General features: G+C 43.5%; 1 protein-coding gene and 1 pseudogene across 7 annotated transcripts in view; one reads left to right on the forward strand and one right to left on the reverse strand.

The window, feature by feature from the left end:
* Positions 1 to 3,195: 3,195 nt before the first annotated feature.
* Dnah2 (dynein axonemal heavy chain 2) overlaps positions 3,196 to 17,596 on the forward strand; it is a 109,514-nt gene continuing 95,113 nt past the window's right edge. For 3 of the 7 annotated variants that reach the window (XM_040269373.2, XM_040269374.2, XM_040269376.2), the window contains exons 1-4: positions 3,200 to 3,333; positions 6,225 to 6,494; positions 8,911 to 8,972; positions 11,594 to 11,764. In XM_040269373.2, coding sequence (XP_040125307.1) covers positions 6,239 to 6,494; positions 8,911 to 8,972; positions 11,594 to 11,764 — 489 coding nt within the window. In that variant the 5' untranslated portion in view covers positions 3,200 to 3,333; positions 6,225 to 6,238. Of the gene's footprint in view, positions 3,334 to 6,224; positions 6,495 to 8,910; positions 8,973 to 11,593; positions 11,765 to 17,596 lie in introns of all 7 variants that reach the window. The other 4 variants (XR_005726476.2, XR_005726475.2, XR_005726477.2 and 1 more) reach the window with 3 other exon arrangements.
* On the reverse strand, positions 5,572 to 5,648 carry LOC120884660 (small nucleolar RNA SNORA40; annotated as a pseudogene).

Below are 17,596 nucleotides of genomic sequence, written 5' to 3' on the forward strand. Positions count from 1 at the left end.
TCACATCTGGAATTTTAGTTTAGAATGAAAAAGATATATAGAGAGAGCTTCCTACAGGGCTATGTAGACAGCCATGGACATAGGGATCCCTCTTATTGGATGATTTTTGAGGTCTGTAGGCAGGCCAGGAGAAGTACTGCATGGTGGTTTGGAGGCAGGGGGCTGGCTGGCATGGGCTCAGAGAATTGGGTGGGGACAAGAAAAAAGGATTCAAAATGAATGGCAATAACAACAGGGCATGGAGAGTGATGTTTGGAAGGTGGCAGGAAAGGCAGAGTCCTGGAGGGATTTTGGAAGGGACCAGTTCCAGGTACTTCGGATTATCACAGGGAATTAAAGTAGCTGTTGATTTCCAGGTTCTCCCTCTTACCCCCTGTTGCCATCAGAAACTCAGGCATCAGCTCCCCGCAAACCCAGTAGCTGGTGGTGGTAGGGAACTGAGCAGCCTCAGGGGGCGGCAGCTGGTGAGTGGGGAGGAATCTGTGTGCTCAGCAAACAGCAGCCTCAGTGCCCAGTGGCTGCCTCCTCCCTCATCAATCAGCCCCAGCCAAATGTCCTTGCATTCCCACCACCCCAAGGGGACTGGGGCTGGGCCAGGGTCCCCAGGGGAGAGAGATGAGGTGGGGGGGACGGTAGGGGTGGTGCTTGGCTTTCCATCCCTTGGCCTCTGTTCTCTTCTCTCTGGAAGCTCTTAGTTCTTCATGTCATGGAATGACAGTCCTGGCCCCTGCCATCCTGGGGGCATCAGCTACAAATCACCTGTGGGGGGCTGCTGGGAGAGAAAGGGAAAAGAGGGATGAGTCAGGGTTGCAGAGGAATCCACTTTAGTTCTCACGGGACCAGCCCAGAGCACAGTCAGCAGGGAGGCTGTTGGCACAGAGGCCCTGTCCCCACCCACTGCCTGGCCTCTCCATCCTGATGGATGCTCTGGACGGAGACCCTGACCCTTTGAATGTCCTCTCTTCCCACCTTCTCCTAGCCCCCAGCCCTCATGTCCTGCTTCCTGCCAAGATCTGGAAGTCTGGCACCCCAGCTGACCCTAAATCTGATGCTCCCCATTGATCCTCTAGATTTTAGCCTATGGCTCCCTCTCCCTCTTCTCAGCCCTTGCTCCCCTCAGGGACCCAGGCGCCCTGCCCACTCTCTTCCATAACAACCATTCTTTTTGGAGTTGCTTAAGACTTTAATATCATTTCATTAAGTCAGTAAGTTTAGAGAAGGTTGGGGGCACAAAGAGATTGGGGATGGGCCAGAGAAGGCCAAGGTAGGGGGGAAGAAGGGAAGACTTCTCCCAATCCCCTCTCCGTGGAGATGGCTCTGAGAAATCAAATATTGACAGTGAGAGAACAGAACTTATTAAATGTGGGACAGGGGAGTGTGAGGGAGCTGTGGGAATGGCCGGATGCCTGAGTTCTGAGGGTTATGAAGGTTCCAGGCAGCCTGTGGCTGGAAGGATATATAAGGATAAGGGACTTGAGAGTACAACTGTTCTATCCCTTTCCTTTGGGATGTGCTATCTTGCTACCCTGACTGTTTCTCAGCTGTCCCCAGTATCCCCTGGGCACAAGACCCCCATCACAGCTGTGGCTGCCCCCCTTCATCTCTTCCCCCTACCTCCACCTCTGTTGATGAGCTTCAGCAGCGTTTAATCGGATTGAGCAGTAATTAGCAAAGCGAGATGTTTGATTACCTATTTAGCATAATGTGGGGGGCTGGGATCCCTAGGCACAGCCACAGTTGAGAGGGAAGTCAGAAAAGAAATGGGGTCTACGCAAAGTTCTTTTCCCTGAGGGACTCATGAACCTGCCCTTGAGGTTCCTCACCTCATGCCTCCCCTCAAATTTTTACTCCTTTGGGGCTTTTCCCTGGGGGTTCTGACCAATCACATCAGCTCTCTCTGCCATCTGGCTGGAAGATCACTTACATGTCCCATCTTTGCCCTGCATGCCCTGTAGCTGGTTTTGGGGTGTGGCAGGAACTTTCTTTCCTTCAATCCCTGATGTCAGCAACAAGAGTCTGGGCTGTGTTGGAGGCCTTAAAATTGGAGCCCAGAAATCTACCTTAAAGATAATGGTAGTGACAGAGATGGGACAAGGGCAGGAGCTATAGATTCTGGAAATAAAGATGGAGGGTAGTGGGGATGGTGAGGTCAGGGTGTGGATTAATCCACCCGCCTGTCAGTAGTAACAAATCGGCATAATGAGACCTGTCAGGTGTGAACACCCATCAGAAAAACGGGGAACTGAGGTGCCAGCTTCTCTCCTCATCCAGCAAAGAAAATGTCATCAATTTAGCTCCTCATGGAAATGTAATCAGTGGGCTCGCTGCTGGCTTTGTCTTAATTAGGCACTATTGATGGAAGCAGGGAGAGCACCTCCCCAACCCTCTGATTCTGCTTCCTCCCTGTGTTTCCCACGTCTCCCCAAAGCTTCTCCGGGGCCCAGGTATAGCTCGGTCTTCTAGGCGCCTTCAAGCGGCCCCAGCCCACAGCGCCCCCTAGCATCCTTTGGGGTCTGCCCCTCTTCTACAACCCCTTCCTCTCGCTTCCCCAGGACGCAGCCTTTGTTCCTATGGAGAGCAAAGCCCCTCCTCGGCCCGGTCACCTTCCCCAGGGAGTCCCCGCCTCCAGTCTCCCCCGCCCCACCTCCTCCCCCCAAAAAAAACCCCATGTTTTGCAAAGCCAATCCTCCTATTTCAAAAATTCCAGTTCCAGTCTTCCTTCTCTTTCCCCGCCCGCGACACCCAGGAATCCTAGATCCCAGTCCGGACTAAGAAGGGGGAACGCGCTGGAGGGCAGGGGTGCTCCAGCCCCGGTTTTTCTCCCGGACCCAGCTGCAGCCACGGCTGCCTGGAAATCCTGGAGCACCTTTTAGATGGCGAAAGAGCCTTGCAGGCGGGACTCCGGGCGCCATCTGCTGGACCCGTTTGGGCTGTAGCCCACACACCTGGGAGCGGGGTTCGGGCACTTGGGTTCCCTAGTCTTTTCAAGGTCCTGAGGGACCACAGCGCATTGTTTCCAGTCACCGTCTTTCCAACTTGGTCCTCACACACGGCCCCCATACCTTCCAGCCCTCCGGATTTAGTTGCTTTCCCCTAGTCCCTCCAGCCCTTTTGCCCTGGGTCCACGCAGGGTAGACCCGCGCGGGGTGCGGCCGCAGAGCAAGGATCCACGGCGCATGAGCAGGAACTGCGAACCCGCCACTCAGTCCTCTCTGCCAGGGGTTGCCATGGCGACGCGTACAGGCGCGGGCCTCAGAGGGCCGAGCGGGGCAACTTCTTAGCTGGTGTTGGCCCCATCGGTCGGTCTAGGGAGGAGAGGGTCGGCGTCGTGAGGTGTGTGTCAGGTCAGAGGGAAGGAATGCTGGGGAAAAGGGACAGTAGTGAGAGGGTAGGAAGGGACGGTTGTGGCGGGGAAGAGGCAGTTGTGGGAGAGGAAGCAAAGGATAGTTGTTGGGGGAGGGGAGAAGGAGGGGCAGTTGTTGGGGGGGAGGGGAGAGAAATGGGCAGTTGAGGGGAGAGGAAGAAGTAATTGTGGGTGGAGAGGGAGAAGAAGGGATTGATGTGGAAGAAGAGGAACAAGAAGGCGCAATGGTGCCATTGAGGAGGGGACAGTTGTAATAGTTGGCCGGGGAAGCTATTGTGAAGAGAAATTTGCCTCCTGGTAACCAATTTAAGGAGAGGCCATTGAGGTATTTCCCAGTAATAAAGTGAATCCCAAGGCTAGTTTGACAGCGTCTCCTGGGGTCTGAGGTGCAGGTTCTAGGGGTGAGCCCCATAGTGAATGCTCCTGAGGCTTCAGTTTGAAGCAAAGGGCAGTTTGATGCTTCCCTGGAGGCTGGTGGAGAAAGCAGCAGTGGTTTTATTGATTTGTTGGCCTAACAGAACATTTTCCTTGGAGCAAAGTACAATTCCTTCAAGTTTGAAATTCATAACCTATGATCAATGTCTGTGGTAGCCTGTAGGGATGAGGCAGGAAAGCCACAGGTGGCTGTCAGGCTATAGTTGAATGAAGAGGGAATGGCCAGCCAGTCCAACATGGCCCTTGGGATCCCCTCCACCCCACAACTGGGGACTGAACCTGGTACTGCATACATCCTAGGCAAGAGCTCTACTACTGAACTATATCTTAGCCCTTTTTATTTTGAGACAGTGTCTCACTAAGTTGCTGAGGCTGGCCTTGAAGACTTGGCATCCTCCTATCTCATTTTCCCAAGTAGCTGGGATTCATGGCTAGCTGCCCTCAGAGTTCTGCCAGAGGTGCCTCTTTCCTGACATCCTACTTTTCTGAGGCACTACCGGGCCTTCCTCATGCCTTCATTTCCTTTTCCCCTTACACAATTTACAATTCATTATTTGATGGCTTTTGTCCTTCCTTCTTCAGTATGTTCTCAGGGCATTTGGAGTTAAATGATCCTGATCTTACTTATCAACACAGAGTCAGCCAACTGTGCCAAGAAATCTTATTAAACACAAAACAGGATTCCTGCCCCTCAGCAATTAAAAAGCTAAAAAGATGAGTGGCAAATACTACTCTTCTTTGTTTAAGGCTGTTGTAGATTTTAATGTGGATAACAGGAACATTTTTCCATTTAACTGAGGTGGTACATAGGAAAACCATTTAGTTTGCTACATTAACATGTTGACAAAAGGCAGGGTACTTGGGGACAGTCTTCCCTTCTGTGAGTGGTCTTTCACTCACCCAAGGTTCTATACAACAGCTTGGTAGATTGTTTTAAATTTTGGTACCAGGGATTGAGTGGCTTAACCACTGAGCCACATCCCCAGCCCTTTTTTACATTTTATTTATAGACAGGGTCTCACTGTGTTGCTTAATGCCTAGCTAAATTGCTGAGGCTCTCTTTTAATCTGCGATCCTCCTGCCTCAACCTCCCAAACCACTGGGATTACAGGCATGTGCCACTACACCCAGCCCTTGATAGATCTTTTCTGGATTATCCTACATTCATATATTCTCTTTGTCCCAGGGCTGACACAGGGATTCCCAAATCCTCATTAATGGGGTGTTTGTTATCTTTTTTTTTTTTTGCTATTGGGGATTGAACTCAGGGGCACTGAACCACATCCCCACCCCTATTTTGTTTTGTTTTTATTTTTATTTTTTAAAGAGAGAGTGAGAGAGGAGAGAGAGAGAGAGAGAATTTTTAATATTTATTTAGTTTTTTTAGTTCTCGGCGGACACAACATCTTTGTTTGTATGTGGTGCTGAGGATCGAACCCAGGCCGCATGAATGCCAGGCGAGCGTGCTACCGCTTGAGCCACATCCCCAGGCCCCCACCCCTATTTTGTATTTTCTTTAGAGACAGGGTCTCACTGAGTTGCTTAGCACCTCGATTTTGCTGAGGCTGGCTTTGAACTTGCAATCTTCCTGCCTCAGCCTCCTGAGCCACTGGGATTACAGGCATGCACCACCACACCCCATGTGTCTGTTATCTTTATTATTTATTTATTTTTGAGATTCTCTCATGATCTGTGCTTTTTGTTAACTTCTTAGTCTTAGAACCAACCTTTTCATTTATCAATATCCCATCATTTTAAGCTATCTTAGATATAGTATTCCTGTTTATATGTATCAGAATTCATACTGAACAATGAGTTCTGGATTGCAAAAGGGGATTTATTTTTTGCACTTGTCTACTGTTATCTTTCAACTCTAGTTATTACTAATATCTTGAGAGACTAACTTTGATTTTTTTCTTTCTTTTTGTACTGGGGATTGAATTCAGGAGCACTCTGCCCCTGAGCTATATCTCCATATATCCCCAGACCTTTTTATTTTGAGACAGGATCTCACTAAATTGCCTAGGGTGGCCTCAAACTTGGGATCCTCCTGCCTCAGCCTCCTGAGTCGCTGGGATTATAGGCATGCTGTCACATCCAGCCTGACTTGGACTTTAACCAAATGCTGTACAGAAAGTAGGGTATCCTAGGGAAAAAAGCAAGGACCCCAAGGCTCCTGTGTTATTTACTTTTGCAGTGCTTGAGATTGAACATGCTAAGCTCTACCACCTAGCTACACCCCTAGTCTCCATGGCCCCATAGAGTCCAGGTCTGTTGTTGAGGAGCGGGGTAGAGGGGTACCCAGAATAGATGATTCTATTGGGGGATCTCTTTCAATTTGTGAATCCAAAAGGGTCTGTGTGTATCAGGGATCTGGTTTTGGGGTGAGATCTGGTGGTGGACTCTCCATTCCATGTATCTCTAGGTTTTGCCTGAACCATGTCCAGCAAAGCTGATAAGAAGCGGAGAGTGGGTGGCCGGGGAGGCACCCGGGGAGGCACCCGAGGAGGCGCCCGGGGAGGTGCCCGAGGAGGTGCCCGAGGAGGTGCCCGAGGAGGCGCCAGAGGAGGCCCCCGGGGAGGCCCGGCAAGTCGAGTTTCTCAGGCTGCTCTGGCTGCACGGGATGCAGAGAATGACCAGGCCACCACTCGACCAGAATCTGAACCTGAGCCTGTGCCACTCAAGGAGGAGCCTGGTAGGTACTTGATAAGGAAGGGGATTCTTAGATATGGAGGGTAGGAGAAAATTGGAGGGGCTTGAAGGTAGAATGTTTGTATTTCCTGAGTGTCTTAGGGCTGAGGAGCAGGTACTCTCGCTTCTGTGTCTCTCCTCACTCTTGTCCGGGCATGAGGATTTAGCAGAACCTCAGGCCTTCTGCGGGGACCCTTTTCTGTGCTTCTTCTTCCTGCTCAGCCTTATTCTTTCTGTCTTGAAATTTCCCACCAATGCACCAGGAGTCCATCAGCCAATCCTTTCTCTAGCCTTTTCCTCCTTATTTCAACTGTTCCTGGTTGTTCCCACTTCACTGCAGAGGGTTTGATCTCTTCCTTTTTCCCATTTTCACCCTGGGTGGCAAAACAAATAATGTTTTTCTCCCATTAAGCCCATCACCATGGAGACTCAGCCTGCTTTGCCACCCTTTGAATCCTAAGCCCGGCTGATGCTTTCTACCATCTGTTGAAGGCTTCTGTATCTCCGCCCTCATTTTGGCAGGGACTTGGTAGACTGTGGAGGTTCAGGTTCAGGGCGACAGGAAAAGAAATCTAGATGGAGGGGGCAAAGAGTTTAAAGAGGCTGCCTCTGTGGCTTTGATCCAGGAACCAGCAGGTTTGGAAGCTTTTGGTAGCCGTTACTGTCACTGGGCTTTTGCTTAGAGCACTGGCCAGCATAGATAGGACTGAGCTAAGTATAGACTGGGGCTTCTTGACACCGCTAATAACCTAAAAAGATGGAGAAAAATAGTATCTTTGCTGCCCCACTGTTTTTTTGTTTTGTTTTGATTTGTTTTTGCAGTGCTAGGGATCAGACCCAGGGCCTTGTGCTGCTAGGCAGGTGTTCTACCACTGAGCTACATTCCCAGTTAGAATACCCTTTTAATATTAATGGCTAAGAGAATAAGGGTGGATGTGAGAGAAAGGTCCAGAGACATAGGGACCTGACCTAGGCTCCAGGACCTTAGAAATGTGTAGCATTTTTTCTTCTGAGTTCTTAAGTGCTTATCTGAAAGCAGTTTAAAATGAATCTGGGTACCCATAGTAGAGGGAGGTTGGAGAGAACTTAAGGAGGTTCAGTTGTGTTGGGAGAATCTGCTGGGGAGCAAAGGGAAGGGAGGCGCTTCCAAAGAAACTCATTGGCCTCCAGACATCAAGGATCTCTCTCACCATAGCCCTAAGCTTCCTTATTGTTTGATATGGAGCCTTCCAGCTGCCCAGCAACCCGGGTAGAGGTTCAGAGAGGACTTGGGCCTCCCAGGCAGCCCTGAAACCAAGATTAATCCCTTTAATGGGACTGAGGCCTATTTACTGGAGAAAGAGGGGGCCTAAAATATTTCTTGGTGGAAGATTGTGGGTTCAAGAGTAGAGAGCCTTTTTTTGTTTTGTTTTTCAGAGCTGGGGATGAAAGAAGGCTTCTCATACATTGTTAGGCAAGCACTGCACCACTGAGCTATACCCACAACCCCTGGTCAGCTTTCTAAATTACATTCAGAGATAATTCACTTACTATAACATTCAACTTTTTTTTTTTTTTTTAAAGAGTGAGTGAGAGAGAGAGAGAGAGAGAGAGAGAGAGAGAGAGAGAGAGAGAGAGAATTTTTAATATTTATTTTTCAGTTCTCGGCGGACACAACATCTTTGTTGGTATGTGGTGCTGAGGATCGAACCCGGGTCGCACGCATACCAGGCGAGCGCGCTACCGCTTGAGCCACATCCCCAGCCCCTAACATTCAACTTTTTAAAGTGTACAAATTGCTGGGTTTTGATGTATTCACAAAGCTGTGCCACCATCACTACTATCTAATTTTAGAACATTTTCTCCCCTTTAGAAGAAAGCCACCTTGACAAATTGGCAGTAGATGACTTCTACGTCTTTACTTTTTAGTTGCGTCAGAACCTTGCGTTTTATTTTTTATTCATTAAATTAATTAGCTAGACAAGAGCTGTACCACTTAGCTACACCCCCTGTCCAGAATCTCGTTTTTAGTAGCTGTCTTCCAGATCCTGGGAACCACTAACCTATTTTTTATCTTTATGAATTTATCTATACTGGATATTTCATACGCAGGAACTCATATAATAATGTGGTCTACGTGACTGACTTTCACTTGGCGTCGTGTTTTCAAGGTTTGTCTGTGTTGTAGCATGAATCACATTCCTTTTTATGGTGTATTATATTTCACTGTTATGACAAGATGACTTTCGTTTATCTGTTCATAGTGTTAATGGATATTTGGGTTGTTTTTACCTTTTGCCTATTGAGATACCAACATCTTATATGAGCTCTGCTTTCAGGACTCTTGGGTACAAACCTAGAAGTAGAATTGCTGGGTGATATGGTGACCATGTTTATCTTTCTGAGCAAAGTCTTAATTTCTCTATCTTTATTCTTCCTAGAGCCAATTTTGGAGGAACCTGAAGTAAAGGAACAACAATTGGAAGAATCTGAGATGGATGTGGTAGGCTTGAGTCTTCCCTGAGGCTAATATTTCTCCCCCAAGAAGGGTAAATCAAAGGATCAATGGTGGAAATATGTATGAGGAATTTTCAATAATGTCACTTCTCCCTACTTAATCTTTGCTGGTAGCTGACTCACCACAGATCTAGTCCATGAGTAAAGGACAAAATGGTCTAAGCTCCTTTCAGAAGAGGGCCTTCAGTGAAGAACTGCTCTCCTTTCTCTGCCCACCCTTGATGGGTTTTATGGGTGGACATGGGAACAACTTGAACAAGCTGAATAATATCATCCTATTTAGACACTAGTTTCTAAGACTTCTTTCTTCCTTTCATTCAGTTCTTTTCTTTGAAGAATTTTCAGAAGCTGACTCAATCACCTTGAGAAATTGGCACTAACTGCCCTCTACATCTTTACTTACCAGTTGCAGCAGAGCTGAGGCATATCCATATTGTTGTGGGTGAGAAGAATAGGGTGGTGATTTGGACATTTTTTTAAAAGGAGAGAGAAACATAATAATCTCCCGTTTTTAAAAACTGGAAGAGACAGAAAATACAAAGAAAGGGAAAATAAAATAGCATTACTGCCCAAACTCATTCAAGATTAAGATCTTGATGTGTGTCTTTTTTTTTCTGAGTATAAATTTGCATTTTTTGTGTAATCCTAACTGTACCACACATTACGACTTTTGTGTTCAGATTTTTCATGAAATATTTTATCATTCTTCATGATTTTATGTAGCTTTTGTAAGCACCATTTTTAATGGCTGTATACTGTTCTCTTAGGTGTATGAACCTTAGTTAGGCCATTATTCTAGTATGTCTTGCCATTTCTAATGTTTTTCTTTGATGATAATACTGTGGTAGATATTGTACATAAAACTAATACTTTTGAAATACTTAATATTTCCTTAAGACAGAGTCTTATATGTGGCATTACCAAATCAAAGAGTAATTTGATTGCTCTTCTAATTTTTTTAATTTTTTTTTTGTACCAGGGATTGAACGTAGGGGCACTTATACCACTGAGCTACATCCCCAGTCTTTTTTATTTTTTATGTTGAGGCAGGGTCTTGCTAAATTGCTTAGGGCCCCGCTGAGGCTGGTCTTGAACTTGTGATTCCTTCTGCCTCAGCCTCCTGAGTTGCTGAATTACAGGCATGTACCACTGTACCTAGCATTTGCAATGTTTTTGCTATCTAAAACCAAATTGTTTTCCAAATTGATTGTATTTTTTGCTCTCACATTAGTAACAAACCCTTTCAAATCCAGGGGTTATCAAGTTAGCAAGGATTTTATTAAAAATATAGGCATTAAATGATGTCTTTATTGTTTTTATTTGTATTCTTTGACTTTAAGTGAAACATATCAATTTTTCACATTTGCATTTCCTCTATTTTTTGACATGACACATCTCTTCATGCCCTTTGGTCCATTTATTTATTTGGGTCTTGGTGTTTTTCTTTTTTCTTTTTTTTTTTTTTAAAGAGAGAGTGAGAGAGAGGGGGGACAGAGAGAGAGAGAGAGAATTTTTTAACATTTATTTATTTTCTTAGTTCTCGGCGGACACAACATCTTTGTTGGTATGTGGTGCTGCTGAGGATCGAACCCGGGCCGCACGCATGCTAGGCGAGCGCGCTACCACTTGAGCCACATCCCCAGCCCTTGGTGTTTTTCTTATTGGTTCATTCATATTGTATATAGGAAAGGTATTAGATCACTGCCAATTAAATTGTCTTGACTTGGAAACTTCAAGAGCAATTCCTTCTCATCTTTTAGGATCACTGGGGGAAGAAGGACAGGGTGACTTCTCAAGTTCACTGAACTATATCTTTTTTTTTTTTTTTTAATATTTATTTTTTAGTTCTCGGCGGACACAACATCTTTGTTGGTATGTGGTGCTGAGGATCGAACCCGGGCCGCACGCATGCCAGGCGAGCGCGCTACCGCTTGAGCCACATCCCCAGCCCTCTGAACTATATCTTTGTCTCTTCCAGTTTCCTTCATTTATTTAGTAGAGTTCTATAGATTAATTTTTTTTTCTAGCCACCAGTTTTACAATTTATTTTCTATCTTACCAGTATGTTCTTTGGTGCTTTTCAGAACCCCCACCCATTACTTCTTCCTTAATGCTTTGTTGATTGGCTTTTACCTGGTATCATACTTATTTTAGCATCTGTGTGTGTGGGGGGTGCTGCTTTAAGAAGAAATTGCTCTGGTACTCTTATCCCTTTTCTGGTTCATCATCTCCTGCTCCTAATTGCTTGATCTAGGCTAACATCCTACATGTTCCCATAATTCCCTTTTACCTTTGAGATTGAGGGTTGCTTGAGAAAGCATTTTTTTGCAATTACAGGCATAAATGAAATATCTTGGGAAGATAATAGCCCATCGTTTTCCTCTATGACACATTCTGTTTTCACTCTCAGAGGCAGGAGGATCTATTGTCTTGTTTTTTCAAAAGCCTGAAACCTATCATTCAGTCATCCTCAGTTTTCGCTGCTGAATTCTGAGCCTGTCTGGCTTTTCCTCTCATATCCCACGTCTTAGTGTATAATTGTGGCGGGGAGAATGGCTCATTCTAATAGCTTACTGATCTGCCTCTCTGTCTGCTCTCCTTTGGTAGAAGCCCCTCTTCCTCTCCCGAGCTGCAATGACAGGACTGGCAAATGCAGACTGGACAGAGGAACATAATGCAATTCTGGAACATTTTGCCCGGGAACCCACGGAATCTATCCTTACCATCTTCGTTGATCCCTATTTGGGGCTGAAGTTGGAACTGGGCATGCCCATACAGGTGGGTATTCCACTTTCCCACATCAGGGGTGGTCTTCTAGGATGCTGAGAGTTCCTCATAGCTCCAGCAACCTTGAATCTTGTTATCTTCTCTGCCAAGGCCCATGAAGCCCCATTGTATATTGTTGTCCTATCTGGAAGCAGGGGTACAGGGAAGGATGAGACACCACTTTGCTTTTAATATAACATGGGTTAGTGGGGAAGACAGATATATAAATATTTACTATATCTGTATGTGTGTGTGTGTGTGTGTGTGTATTTTTTATTTTTTGGTGGGAGTTCTAGGGATGGAACTCAGTGCCTCATGCATACTAAGCATGTGCTCTACCACTGAGCTATACCCTATGATGTATTTTGATGCATGGGCACAATGTTATAGGAGATTCCAGGAAGCAACTAATAGAGCCAGTAGAATTCTGGGAAAACTTGATGGTGATATTTGAGCTGGGCATGAAGGTGGTAAGTAGGATTTCATCAAGACCAGGTGAAGACTGTTCAGTAAAGAACACTTAATGTGGGCTGGGGTTGTGGCTCAGTGGTGGAGTGCTTGCCTGGCATGTGTGAGGCACTGGGTTCAATCTTCAGCACCACATAAAAATAAATGAATAAAATAAAGGTATTGTGTCCATCTACAACTAAAAAAAATTAAAAACAAAACATATAATGTTTCAGGTATGGTAGCTCATGCCTGTAATCCCAGTGACTCAAAAGGCTGAGGCAGGAGGATCACAAGTTGGAGGCCAGCCTCAGCAATTTAGTGAGACCCTGAGCAACTGAGTGAGACCCTGTCTCAAAATCCAAACCAGAAAGGATTTGGGAATGTAACTCGGTGGTAAAGGGCCCATGAGTTCAAGCCCTAGTACCAGAAAACAAAAACAAATGAACCAAAAACCTCCCCCAAATATATTTAATTTACACAGAAGAGTATGATACTGAGAAAGTGGATTGGAGTCAGCTTGTTTAGGGCCTTATATGTTATATTAAACAAATTGGCCTGTGTTCCAGAGAGAGCTATTGAAAGTCTTTTTTGGTTTAGATAATTATTTCAACAATATGGAGGATATGTTACAGAAGGGTAGACCTAGAGTAGGGAGAAAAAGACCTAGGGTAGGGAGTAAAAGAAAGATACACAGTAAGATGTTAATGGTAGAATCTGAGTCACTATTTTAAGATTCTTTTAACTTTTCTGTACGTTTGAAAAAACTTGAAATAAAATATTGGGGGGAAAAGAGGTTGTTGCTTTGCTTTTATTGGCAACACATACACAAAACTTGAAATGATAATGAAGTTTTAGCATGACTCTGCCACGATGACACAATTTTGAAGCATTCCATATTAAACAAAGATAAACAGGCCATGGGTTTTCCTGTGTTGGCAATGATCAGCCACAAAACATAATGAAAAAATGATTTCACACACAAAACCCACAAAAATTTGGAAAACTGTTTCTATTTGAATGTAAATATTTAATATAAAGTGAGATTTATGCAAAAGGAAATAACTTTGTGACAGGCCATAAAAAAAGACTTGAATAAATGGTGAGCGATAGCTTGTTTCTAAGTGGGAATCTTAATAGCATAAAGATACTTTGCTAGGCATAGTGATGCACACCTGTAGTCCCAGACACTCCAGGAGGCTGAGGCAGGAGGATCTCAAGTTCAGGTCCAGCCTTGCAACTTAGCAAGGCCTTGCCTCAAAATAAAAAAATAAAAAAGGGCAGGGAATATAGCTCAGTGGTAGAGCACCCTGGATTTAAATTCCAGTACCACAATAAAGAAAAAAAAAACTGTAAAAGATATTTAATCTAGGCCTGGGGTTGTAGCTCAGTGGTAGAGCAGTTGCATAGCATATGTGAGGTATTAGTTTCAATCTTCAGCACCACAAATAAATAAGTAAAATTAAGGTATTGTGTACATCTACAACTAAAAAATATTTTAAAAGAGATATTTAATCTAGAAATTTACCTTTTTATGTTTGTTTTTTGAGATAGGGTTTTGCTTTGTTGCCTAGGTTGGTCTTGAACTTGTGGCCCAAATGATCCTTCCACTTTAGCCTCCTGAGTAGCTGGAACTATAGGAGCATGGCACCATGCCTGACAAAAATGTATCATTTTTAATGCAGCTCCAGTCATAGTGCCAAAATGTCACAGTCCTAGATTCCTGTGTAAAGGATTTTTTTTTTTTCTTTTCGGTACCAGGGATTGAACCCAAAGGTGCTTAACCACAGATTTACATCCCCAGCCCTTTTGATTTTTTATTTAGAGACAGGATCTTGCTAAGTTGCTCAGGGCCTTGCTAAGTTGCTGAAACTGGCTTTGAATTTGCAATCCTCCTGCCTCAGCCTCCTGAACTCCTGGGATTACAGGCATGCATTACTGTGCCTGGCAAGGATTTTAAATGAAGTCCAGGAAAATAGCAAAGATGTTGAAGAAGGAAAATCATGGAGGAGACATATGAATATAAAATCCTTTTTATTAAGCTACAGTAATTAAAACAGTTCTACTAAGTCGGAATATGTTATAGCAACAGTACAGAAATGTAGAAAGTGCAAAAATAGATGTTATTGGTAACAGTACAGAAGCATAGGAAATACAGAAAATAGAAGTAGAGAAACAGATATGTAAGCATTTTCTACAAAAAATATGGCATTTTAAAATCTGTGGCAAAGAATGGATTAGTCAATGAACAGAATTTGGAAACATGCAAGATTAAGTTTTCCAATTAAAAAAGAATCTATTTAGCTTGCTGAAATACATTCTAAATAGATTATCAGTTTAATTATATTCTCCTGGTTAAGATGGTCAGTTGAAACTTCCTAAAAAAATTATTACTCTTGAGGGTTGGGGTTGTGGCTCAAGTGGTAGAGTGCTTACCTAGAATGAGTGAGGCACTGGGTTTGATCCTCAGCACCACATAAAAATAAATAAAATAAAGGTATGTGTCCAGCTACAACTAAAAAATAAATATTTTATAAATAAAGATGTTGTGTCCACCTACAACACACACACACACACACACACACACACATATATATTTATATATAAAACAATAACAAAAAAATAGCCTTGAGCTGGGCATGGTGGCGCATGCCTATAATCCTAGCAGCTTGGGAGGCTGAAACAGGAGGTTTGTGAGTTCAAAGCTAGTCTCAGCAAAAGCTAGGCACTAAGCAACTTAGTGAGACCCTATCTCTAAATAAAATGCAAAATAGGGCTGGGGATGTGGCTCAGTGGTCACGTGCCCCTGAGTTCATCCCTGGTACCCCCGCCCCACCAAAAAACAACAACAACAGCAACAACAACACTATTACCCTTGAAGAGATGTGGGCACAGCTCAGTGGTACAGCTGCTTTTCAAGCATGCCCAAGGCTCTGGGTTCAATCCCCAGCACTGCAAAAAACAAACAAAAAATTATTACCCCAGGCTGAGATGTAGTTCAGCCATAGACTCCTCTAGCATGGAAGAAGCCCTAGATTCCATACCCAGCACTGTGAAAGAACTACAACAAAAATAGACAATAAATAAACAAAAATAAAAGGTTTATCAATGGCAAGGTTTAGCACTGAGTCCAGGCACCCACCCTGCCCATAGGAAGGGCACCCCCCCCAGCTGAATGGAGGGAACCTTGGATCATTTACAGAATCTTGAAAGAGAGAGCAAGCCTCAAGCCTCAGCGTTTTAACAAAGATTAGATGCTGCCTTAAATTAGCCTTGACCACCTGCTCATTCCCTCAATCAGGTCTCGTAGGCTAGAGAAAAGTGAATACAATATAAAATACCCAATCCTTTCACTTTATCTTCAAGAGGCAAAATAAACTGGTCCTTCACAGTGGGACATCTAGAAGTCGCCCACAGTATGTTACAGCCAAAAGAATGAATTCATAGAGCTGCCCGAGCATGAGCAAAGTGAGGAGAAATTGCATGGCAACGGCAGGCATATTATATCAAGAGCAAAAAAAAAAAAAAAAGGAACAAAGCATGCAAAGAAGGAAGACATAACTGAAAGAACAGAAGGAAATTCCTCACAACAGCATTATGCTATAGAGTAACCTAATATGAACATACATTCAATTTTTTTTAAATGAGAGATGAAATGATAAAAGGTGAGAATGAGATAAAAGGGAGACTATAGATTTTAGAAAATAAATAAAGCTGCATGTTACAAATCTGGTAGATTTGAAATGGCAAGGAACTGAAGAAATGATGCTGAAAAGCTAGAGGAGAGACTTGAGGTAATCACAGGGCGTGCAGGAGAGAAGGCCAAAGTCATTAACATAATTAAAGAGGAAGACCAGCATAGATGATCTAGGGGAGTATAGAGAGCCAGCAAATGACACTGAATGTACATTTAAAGATAAAATACAAAGAATTTCTCCCAAATACAAAAGAACCAACAAACAAAATTTGTTACTCAAGTTTTAATATCAATACCTATCTTAGTTACAATACTAAAATTCAAGGTTGCTAATTCTTTGGGAACATCACTTATGTGCTGTTCTTGCCAAGAATATTTAACTTGAGGGCTGGGGTGTGGCTCAGAGGTAGAGCGCTCACCTAGCAAGTGTGAGGCCGTGGGTTCCATCATCAGCCCCACATAAAAATAAATAAAATAAAGGTATTGTGTCCTAATATAACTAAAAATTAAATATTTTTAAAAAGAATATAACTTGAATGTAATAATGAGGAAGAAATCAGATGAATCCAAATTAAAGGATATTTTGGAAAGCCACTGGCTTGGATTCTTAGAAATATCAATCCTGTGAAAGAGCGAAAGGGCTGGGGAATTGTTTGAAATGAAAGGAGACTAAGGGGATAGGACCATGTGTGATACTGGACTGGATTGTGGATGTGGGGAAAAACAGCAATAAATGATATTTGGACCACTGGGAAAAGTTGAATATGGACTGTATGTCAGATAAGCTTAAATTTTCTTTTGTTTAAGATAGTGAATTTTATCTTACGCAGATGTTAAAATAATTTTTTTTTAGATATACATGACAGTAGAGTGTATTTTGACATATTACTCACACATAGAGTATGACTTATTCTAATTAGGATCTCATTCTTGTGGTGGGAGATGATGTGGACAAGCTTAAATTTTCAGAGTGTGATCATTACTGTCGGAGATTATCCTTGCTTTTATGAGACATGTGCTGGAGTGTTAAAGGGTATGGTATTGTGAAGTCTGCAGCTCTCTAATGGCTCAGCTATAGAGAGAGGGAAGAAAATACAGTAAAGGATTAACAGTGATTCTAGGTGAAGGGTATATACTATCCTTGAAACTTTTCTATGAATTGACTTTTTTTTTTCAGAATGAAAAATTGGGAAATAGAACTGGAGATGTAGTTAGTGGTAGAGTACATGCTTAGTGTGTCCTGGGTTTGATCTGAAGCACCACATTAAAAAAAAAAAAAAAAAAAAAAAAAAAGGAAAAGTTAATAGACATCTCCTCCAAAACAACCCAAATTATCTACCCAGGGAAAAATATCAGGCTGATCTCTGACTTTTCTAAACCCAGACCATTCCTACAGAGTTTTCTGGGAAAGATGTCTGATAAGCATATTATTCCCAGAAAAGATGCTTAAGGATAAAATAAACAAATAGGCACTCATTTTCAACCTTGAATGACTCCTATTTAAAAAAAACAAACAAAAGAAAAAACAACATCAACTGAGGGATGGGAGTAGCTCAGTGGTAGAGTGCTTGCTTAGCAAATGTGAGGCCCTGAGCTCTATCCCTGCAAAAAGACAAACAAATCAGCTAAAATCCAGTTAAGTTTGGTTCAAGATATGAACCAAATAAAGGACTCAGGAATAGAGAATTAATGAACATTTA

Source organism: Ictidomys tridecemlineatus, chromosome 3, assembly GCF_052094955.1.
Source record: "Ictidomys tridecemlineatus isolate mIctTri1 chromosome 3, mIctTri1.hap1, whole genome shotgun sequence".
In the NCBI taxonomy this organism is placed as follows: domain Eukaryota; kingdom Metazoa; phylum Chordata; class Mammalia; order Rodentia; family Sciuridae; genus Ictidomys; species Ictidomys tridecemlineatus.